At 38.7% G+C, this 10,000-nt stretch overlaps 1 protein-coding gene across 1 annotated transcript in view; it reads left to right on the top strand.

Moving 5' to 3' along the window:
• The first annotated feature begins 1,638 nt into the window (after positions 1-1,638).
• The window catches only part of LOC113827298 (sodium-dependent proline transporter), a 10,722-nt gene continuing 2,360 nt past the window's right edge, over positions 1,639-10,000 (top strand). The window contains exons 1-9 of the mRNA XM_070124981.1: positions 1,639-1,798; positions 1,960-2,091; positions 2,474-2,628; positions 3,939-4,000; positions 7,527-7,659; positions 8,418-8,552; positions 8,821-9,049; positions 9,338-9,450; positions 9,647-9,775. Of these exons, the coding sequence (XP_069981082.1) occupies positions 1,639-1,798; positions 1,960-2,091; positions 2,474-2,628; positions 3,939-4,000; positions 7,527-7,659; positions 8,418-8,552; positions 8,821-9,049; positions 9,338-9,450; positions 9,647-9,775 (1,248 nt within the window). The remainder of the gene's footprint in view (positions 1,799-1,959; positions 2,092-2,473; positions 2,629-3,938; positions 4,001-7,526; positions 7,660-8,417; positions 8,553-8,820; positions 9,050-9,337; positions 9,451-9,646; positions 9,776-10,000) is intronic.

Raw genomic sequence — 10,000 nt, 5'->3', positions numbered from 1 at the left:
TTAAGCCTCTCCCAAGACCTATATTCAGATGACAGGTTAAAGTTTTCCTGCTATAGTTCGTGCCCTTTGGAGGTGTCAGTAACCCGGCCCGCTGTGGGGATCGAATATCATAAGATCTTAATTTTCCCTATTCTTGCGTGCGTCACTGGTCTGGCTTTCTCTCTCTCTTTCATTCTCCTCCCCCCTTCTCTCTCTCTTTCTCTTTCTCTCTCTCTCTCTACCCCCCCCCCTCTCTCTCTCTCTCCTAGGCTCTGTTATTGAACTTGTGAACGTCAACTTGCAGTGTCTCTCCTATCTTTACTACGGCTCTTTTATGGTAGAGACAACTAATATTTTGTAAATAATTGCGCATTAGTTTCCTATGAATGGGAATTATATTAGTTTTTTTCTTCTAAATTCAAATCCCTCAGAGGATGAAGTAATAAATTTATGTGAATCAAAAGCTACACCTTTATCAATGCAAACTAGTCTCACCTTTTCTTCGCTAGATAACTTGATTGCATGCGCATTTAAAATAGAAACGTATTTGCAAAGTATATTTTAGGATCGTCAAGATGGTTTGTAGTATATGTATATATATATATATATATATATATATATATATATATATATATATATATATATATATATATATATATATATATATATATATATATATATATATATATATATATATATATATATATATATATAAGAAAATCTGTTCGAATGCTGTAGATACATATATGCATTCCATACAACCGCTCCCATTTAGTGCATTGGGGAAGTGGTTTCTATCCATTAATGCTACCTCTTCCTTGAATAATTTACCCCAGTTTATTAACCACCGTAGAAAGCTATTACAGAGTTACTCTTCTTACCAAGAACCTGTTCGCGTCGGCAAGAAATAGCAGCGAAGGAATAAGAATCGATAAACTGTACTCTTCCCCTAATGACTCTCCTTATTCGGAAATCATCTATCCTTGTAGTCAACTTCCATGCATTTTTTTCTTTGCAAATAAATAAATAAATAAATGAATATATATATATATATTTATATATATGTATATATATATTTGTATATATATATATATATATATATATATATATATATATATATATATATATAGAGAGACAGAGAGAGAGAGATAAAGAGAGAGAGAGAGAGAGAGAGAGAGAGAGGGTGAGAGAGAGAGGAGGGTGAGAGGGAGAGAGAGAGAAAGGGAGATAGAGAGAGAGAGAGAGAGAGAGAGAGAGAGAGAGAGAGAGAGAGAGAGAGAGAGAGAGAGAGAGAGAGAGAGAGAGCGAAAGAGAGAGAGAGAGCGAAAGAGAGAGAGAAAGCGAAAGACAGAGAGAGCGAGAGAGTGAGAGCGAGAGAGAGAGCGAAAGAGAGAGAGTGAGATAGATAGAGACAGAGATAGATAGATAGATAGATAGAGAGAGAGAGAGAGAGAGAGAGAGAGAAAGAGAGGGAGAGAGAGAGAAAGAGAGATAGAGAGAGAGAGGGAGAGAGAGAGAGAGATAGATAGAGAGAGAGAGAGAGAGATAGATAGATAGATAGATAGAGAGAGAGAGAGAGAGAGAGAGAGAGAGATAGAGAGAGACCTATATTAGTAAAACATAATTCCAGATCCGAGCGCACGGAATCCGAGCGTGGCCATGGCTTCGCCCGCCGACAGCCTCTCCGACGCCGAGGCCGCCGGGAAGGAGAGGGGAAAATGGTCTCACAAATGCGACTACCTCCTCACAATGACCGGTTATGCCGTCGGTCTGAGCAACGTGTGGCGATTCCCTTACCTGTGCTATATCCATGGCGGAGGTAAGAATGAGAACAGGAGACGCCGTGGATAATGAGAAAGAGAAAGATAAGTGGCCATGTAGATTAGCGTCTCGAAATCGCTGTTGAATCGCTTTCGTGGCTGATCAATGGCATCAGTTTCCAGATCCCAATTCTTTTAAATGGTTCTCGCGGCTATACAGGGGCGTTCTTGGTACCATACCTGCTGATGCTGGTGTTGGTGGGCTTTCCGCTGTTCTTCCTGGAGACGTCCGTGGGTCAGTTCAGCTCCTGTAGTTGCATCACCGTCTTCTCTGTTTGTCCTGCTTTCAAAGGCAAGTGTTCCTGGGGTTTTGGTCGTGCAGGGCCATGCAGGTGAGATCTCTGGATGATTTTTCTCTCTTTCTATTTTTTATTCTTTTATTTATTTTTGTTTGTTTTTTACTTTTTGTTTATCTATTTTTTTCCTCTTTTTTGAGGAAGAAGAAAATATATACTACAGAAGCACAGTTTCATATGCTGTGCAATGTAAGTATCATCAAGTGAATCAAATCAATATATGACTCATCTAAAATGACCGCATAAATGCCAGTGTTATCATGTACATGCATAATTAACAATCTTTTTACACGCACTTCAAACACAGCCGCTCCAAAGAAACGCACTTGCCTGAAAAATAATCAATTTAATTCATGACACCCTTACTCTGTCATGCAGGTCTTGGCATGACGTCCGTTGCTGTCAACATGGTAACCCTGACATACTACACTGTCTTGGTGTCCTTTCCCGTCCTGTTCCTTGCCTACTCCTTCACGTGGGATCTCCCTTGGGACTCGTGCGAGAACAGCTGGAACTCGGCCAACTGCACGATTGTATGTATGATAGATTTACACCAGTATTTTTTTCCTCCCGAATCAATCAAGTGAAAAACCTGACGAAAGAAAAATATGAATTATATCTACTTCAATATTTTCCTGAGCAACCTTTTATATACAAAATGTATTTTTCTTCTCAATTTCTTTGTTCATTTGTACATTTCTGTACTTATTCACCTATTTGTTTATAAGATAACTTAATTAACGTGATGTACAATCCCCGTTATTATGTGGCCAAAGTAATAAATACCCATCATTGCCCAGAGTGTTTATATAAGATAAATCACCCACGAATGCAGATCTCTATCTCGGTCTTATATAAAAAATCAAGTCCCAAAGTGCGCCCCAAACAATCTGGTCTCGACTAATTCAGCGACACAAATATAACGATACGAACGCCGAAATTGATAATAGGACTTGAGAAACACGGATTGTCATTTAGCGCCAATCTATCGCCGTAATCATGATAACTTGCATGTTGATCTGCATCGAAATGTATTATTCAGGAACACGCGCACAGGACAACACTTCGACAGGAAGAAGAATAGGGGGGGAAGGAGAGACACAATGGAAATGAGAAACAGAAAATGAGAGACAGAAACGAACAGAAAAAATAACGATTGGTTGGTGTGTAGAAATGGAGAGAGAGAGAGACAGAGACAGAGACAGAGAGAGAGAGAGAGAGAGAGAGAGAGAGAGAGAGAGAGAGAGAGAGAGAGAGAGAGAGAGAGAGAGAGAGAGAGAGAGAGAGAGAGAGAGAGAGAGAGAGAGAAAGAGGGGGGGAGGGGATGACACACATACAGAGAGATAGATAGATAGATATATATATATATATATATATATATATATATATAGATAGATAGATAGATAGATAGATAGATAGAGGGGGGGTGACACACACATACAGAGAGATAGATAGATATATAGCTATAGATAGATAGACAGATAGAGAGAGAGAGGGGGGTAGATAGAAACGGTGGACGATCCTTACACAAATAGATAAATAAATTAATGGATAGATATAGAAGAGCGGGGCTTCGCATAATTCAGATCTATTGATTAAATTGCCAAAATACACGGTGTATTGTCTTTCTATTTCACATTTTTTCAAAGGTATACCATGCGCAGAAATATATCATACAAAGTCATAAGTAGTATATATATACATGTGTGTGTGCGCGCTTGTGCGTGTGTTTACGAATGTGTATACATATATGTGTTCTTCTGGGCATATAAAAATTATATCTCGAAGACTATACTCATAAACTATGATGAACATTTAACGAACGTGGAACCTCTGTTTACAGGGTAGGCCTAGCGAAGCAGCTAACATGGGAGGCGGCGTGTCTTCAGCTGAGGAATTCTTCCAGTAAGTATTGCATCTGTCGATTGTTTTCTTCAAAATATGTATGAATTTATCGAGTGCCATTATAGCGATGCTTGTCGTTGCTATATTTACTTCAGCGAGGAGACAAATAAACTAAGTAAAACATAAAGGTATACTTGAACATCGACAAACACATATATGAAGCTCGCAAGAACTATAATTTGAACTGTATTCCTGGTGCGTTTGTTTACTTCCTGAGATACCGAAAAAGACAAAGAGCGGAAGGTATGTGGGACCAAAGGTGTTCTCAGACTCAGCATTAATTTCCTCTTATCACGAACCGATATTTTCACGTTCGCGGGTCTGAAATATTTGGGGGAAATAGCTTTATGCATTGCTTTGTTCGAGAAGCCTCCAAAGTAATACGTAATCAGTTGACAGAAAAACTTCACACTTATAATTAGGTTAGGTTTGTATATACTGAATATTTAAAAGATACGGGCTTATGAAATGCCTAATAGCATGGATCATTGTTATTATTAGTAACATTGATGATGTTAATAAGGATATTATTGTAATAAGTACTAGCTGAAAAGTATTTACACTCGCGTGCCTGTGTGTGTGTGTGTGTATTTATATAAATGTATGTGTATACATGTATATATACACACGCATATGTATACATACATATATATGCATATGTATATTTAAACATACACATACATGCATATATTTAAGCATATATATATATATATATATATATATATATATATATATATATATATATATATATATATATATGTGTGTGTGTGTGTGTGTGTGTGTGTGTGTGTGTGTGTGTGTGTGTGTGTGTGTGTGTGTGTGAGTGTGTGTGTGTGTGTATGCGTGCGTGCGTGTGTGTGTGTGTGTGTGTGTGTGTGCTTGTATGTATGTATATATGTATATATAATATAAATAAATCAATATGTATATATATATATATATATATATATATATATATATATATATATACAATATATATATAGATATGGATATACAATGTGTATGTACGTGTTTTCTTTTCATTTTCCATTGGTTTGGGGGATATGTAATGTAGTATAACATTTTTACTAGATCGTCCTGCTCTAGCAACAGAAATATAATATTGAAAATCTACACCACTACCATTGAAAACAATATAGAGTTTAATTTTTAATACTGATATACTTTCATATTAATAGGGTCACGGCTAAGAAGAGCAAGGTTCAGATTCATCTTTCGTATGTGTGCGCTTTTATGCGCACACATACGAAAGGCAATAATAGTTACCCTTTTTCTTATATCACTTATGCTTTAATATTGGGCATATTCAGGCCTCCAAGAGTGTTTCATGACGAATGACATAGGGGGAAGCATCTCGTGTTTTATTTACATAATGTGTTCGAATGGTTAAAAGAATGTTACGAAAATTTAGATTAGGTTCTACATAATCATTTTAGTTAGTATGAATGTATAATTTAATATACAGACGTAAACTTACATATCCTTTTAAATGAAGTTAATTTTGATTAATAAATAGTGTCATTTTCAAGATCTTCTTAATCGGTGTCGATAGAGGAAGGAAAAGGTATGATGGGAGGCGCTTAGGGCCCGCACATTTTCAACTTATTTCCGTCATTTATTTTGTAATTTTAAGATGTTGATAACTAACAGCTTGCATTTATTGTTATTTTCTAATGTTAGATCAGTAAAACAGTGGTTTGTTAATTGATACAATTAAAGAACAAAATCAACTCGAGTACGATTCCTAGGATTGGGGGTGGAGCCGCACAGCTGGCAACAGCGTAGAAGCATCGGCAGCGTTGCTGTCGCGATCGGCCCAGAGAAGTGTCGCACATGAAAAAAAGACACTTTCTAGTGTAGTGAGGCTAGTGTCAGCGGAAAAAACTCTTGTTTTGGTCTTATGGCGATGACGATTCTCGGATGTCACTAATTTGTCTAAGATTTGTCCACTTGTTTTTAGCTTTGAGTTTCAAGTTACGCATTACCATTGGTATTTTTTGGGAGGATTAACAATTATTTTTTATGTGGCGCAGCAAACCACTAGGGTAGTGCAGACGACTACAACTTCAATGAATTCGTAAACTGACTTCAAAGTGTCGTATGAGACTACAACAGGACTAATAAGTCATTGTCTTCGGAAACCCAGCCAAAAAAGTACTCTTTCTTACGATTTAACACCCAAGCTACGACATTTTACAACGCCTTGAAATTAACACGGGCTGGAGAGAAACCCAGCTGCAAGTCAAGACAGATTTGATATAGATATATAAGACAAGGATTCCCCTCGCGGTTTACTTGTTGGTTGTGAAGTTAGATCACATACTGTTTTGTTTTTATTTTTAGCAGATAAGGAGGTTATTACATTATAATAGGGGTTCTTAACCTGCTGGATGCCTATGGACGGGATTCTGGGGTCTGTGTAGATCAGATGAAAAATAACATCTATATGTGTGTTTTGGAAGATTGTTTACTGTAAAGTTCAATAATACTTTGTGTGTTTTATTTACGTATGAGACAAATCTCTATAAATAAAATACATCGTATTCACTGCAAGTCCATGACTAAAAAAGGTTAAGAACCACTACATTAGAGCCGGAACGGACAGTGTATTATTGTTATACTTCGGGAACAGCTATCTAATATACTCCAGAATTTACGGCCATGGTACTGCAATATATCAGTTAAAAAAAAGGCTTAATCACCAGCTAATGAAATATTTCACACCATGAAATGAACCACCAACACCTTCAATTAAGAATCCGCAACAAAGGCACAGACGCATCGCGAGCAATTGCAAACCGCATTGCTATTTGTATTGTTTGAGATATGTGCCAAATAAAATCATGTCTGGTGTTTTCATCGCTATTGCTAAATAATGTACTCGCAGATTATATGTTCACAATTGACATATCAAATCTGCTATTCTGAGCTTACCGTTCTAGGGCCATAAAAGCTATAACTAACTTGGGATGCATCTAAGTTAGATAGTAAATTGGTTTTGTTGAGCCGGGTGATGCAACGACGCTGCACTGTGTTGATTCACCCTGGAGAAAGTGGTAGGTAGGTAGGCTACACTTAAACGACGCCAGAAATGTGGAATAGAATAAAGTGGTTGCAAACTGTTCATAAATAGGGAAATTCGTCCTGTTATTTTGCAGTATTTTAAGGGCTATCTTCTGAAAATTGATGAATTTATGTTTTTCTTGGTATCTAGTTGAAAGTAAGTACAATGTAGAATTAAATTACACAAAAAAACGAACAATGATTGCAGTAATACGTAATGTAAACAGTCAGACACCAAAATCTACACTAAAGTACACTTGCCAGTATACTGTATCATATTGAATGAGATATGTGTGTGTGTGTGTGTGTGTGTGTGTGTGTGTGTGTGTGTGTGTGTGTGTGTGTGTGTGTGTGTTTTCAGCATGCATCAACATATACAATATAAACACAAACTCCCTAAAAACTAGTTTATTGTACCTAAGAAACCATAAAGACTCCTTAGACCCTCCTCCTCCTCCCGCAGCAAGAAGGTCCTGCACATTTCGTCTGGACTCGACGACATCTCCCGCGTCCAGTGGCAGATCGTCGCCGTGACCTTCCTGACGACGGCTTTTCTCTTCTTCTGCGTCTTCAAAGGGGTTAGAGTCATGGGGAAGGTAAGTGTGTGTTTCTTTTCTTCTCTCTCTCTCTCTCTCTCTTTTGTGAGGGGTGGTATGTGTGTGCGTGTGTCTGTATTTCGATTGACTTGAGGACCGTGCATTGCCAGGGGATGAAAACCGGTAGTGTATTGTTCACAGTAGTATCTTGTGTAGATACTACAGAAGTAGAAAAAAGGGAAGGGGTACCGGATTGCGAGATCAGATGATTATATAAAAAAACATTAATAGATAAATAAAAATCGACTTAAAAATAACGAAAGCCTGAATACTAGTTGCGCGAAGAATTCTGGAGAGAGAGAGAGAGAGAGAGAGAGAGAGAGAGAGAGAGAGAGAGAGAGGGAGAGGGAGAGGGAGAGGGAGAGGGAGAGGGAGAGGGAGAGGGAGAGGGAGAGGGAGAGGGAGAGGGAGAGAGAGAGAGAGAGAGAGAGAGAGAAAGAGAGAGAGAGAGAGAGAGAGAGAGAGAGAGAGAGAGAGAGAGAGAGAGAGAGAGAGAGAGAGAGAGAGAGAGAGAAAGAGAGAATCATTTCTGTTGACAATCGGGATTTTCGGTAATGTAAAAAAAAGATAGACCTCCATATAATTCAATTAGGAAATAAGTTTAAGCTACATAGCATTCTTTTACTGATATTGTTACTGTTTTGACTGCTTATACCATTTGTTTCGTTACCAATATCCTAATATAATTTTGTTTTTGTTACGAACACTTTAATACACCATGGTATACGTGTTGACGCCCCACTACTTTGTACCTGTAGGTTGTGTGGTTCACTGCGCCGTTTCCATTCGCGATGCTGTTAGTCCTTCTGGCCCGCGGGATCTCTCTCCCGGGTGCCGTAGATGGAATCCGCTTCTACATCTACCCCGAGTTTGAGAGACTCAAAGAAATGAAGGTGAAAAAGGTCTACATTGAAGTGCGAAAAAGTCATGAAAAGAGAACAGACTATATATGCGTATAAGTTTCTACCACTTTTTTTTCTCTCTCTCTGCGTCCCCCCTCCTTCTCGTTCTGTCCCTTCCCTCTCCATCTCTCTCTCTCTCTATCTATATTTCTCTCTCTCCTTCTCACGTGAACATTACTTTGTGGCGTTCTAACCCAGATGTATACATAGAAGAAAGCTCCTTTCATAGGTCCACGATCCGTCTTAAACTCCTAACCAGGTCTGGGCAGCGGCGGCCATGCAGATCTTTTACTCCTTGGGCCCAGGCTGGGGGTCGCTCATCAGCTTCGGTTCGTACAACATGTTCCACAACCGGAGCACGAGAGACGCGGTCACCGTCCCCGTCCTGAACTGCGCCGCCTCCATTCTCGCTGGATTCGTCGTCTTCTCGGTCCTCGGCTTCATGGCCAAGAGAGCTGGCGTGTCCGTCGAGGACCTTACTGTTGCTGGTAAGAGAGACACCTGACTGCGGAGAGTGTCATACCACGTGGATACGAACACCACATTCTTCTATCGGCGCGTTTTTTTTTCTTTTTCTTGTTTCATTTATCGTGAACTCACTCGGGAACCGTAATAGAATGAAAAGGATATCCAGGGCTGTAGTAAACATCTCTATTGTGGCCCGAACTGGAGTGTTTGCCATGACAGAGTTTTAATATAAATAAAATGTGGCGTGATTTTACTTCAAGTAGCTAGAATAATTTGATAATCATACGCACATGAAACTCTTTCCCCAGGACCGTCTTTAGTGTTTATTGTGTACCCCGAGGCTGTGTCGATGATGCCCGTTGCTCCCCTGTGGTCCGTCATCTTCTTCCTCATGTTGTTCTTTTTGGGCGTCGACTCGTGTGTAAGTTATGGTGATTCATGTTCAGTGTTCATCTCGTCGCCGTTACTCACCTCGGCGTTACTGTTAAATGTTTTAAGCTTCGGGTGACTACTTAAATATCAGCTCAGTATTGCTTTAAACTTTTTATAGATAGCTATTTGAATGTCTTTGTTGATAATCATTCATTTTTTTCCATTCTTCCTTTTCTCCCTCCTAGTTCGCCTACTTGGAAACTTCAGTAATATGTCTTCTGGACGAATTTCCGAAGTTACGCGAACGCAGAGGCTGGGTCACGTTCGTCATTTGCCTGATTTCCTTCTCCGTGACAATCCTCTTTGCAACTGATGTAAGTAGGAGGCTTGCAGGCTCTACAATATACATATATATATATATTGTATATATGTATATATATATATATATATATATATATATATATATATATATATATATATATATATATATATATATGTGTGTGTGTGTGTGTGTGTGTGTGTGTGTGTGTGTGTGTATGTGTGTGTGTGTGTGTGTGTTTGTGTGTGTGTGTGTGTTACACACACAATTGAAGAAACTC

Source organism: Penaeus vannamei, chromosome 9 (assembly GCF_042767895.1).
Source record: "Penaeus vannamei isolate JL-2024 chromosome 9, ASM4276789v1, whole genome shotgun sequence".
Lineage (NCBI taxonomy): Eukaryota > Metazoa > Arthropoda > Malacostraca > Decapoda > Penaeidae > Penaeus > Penaeus vannamei.
Note: the sequence above shows the minus strand (reverse complement) of the source record. Positions and strands in the feature narration are given on the sequence as shown.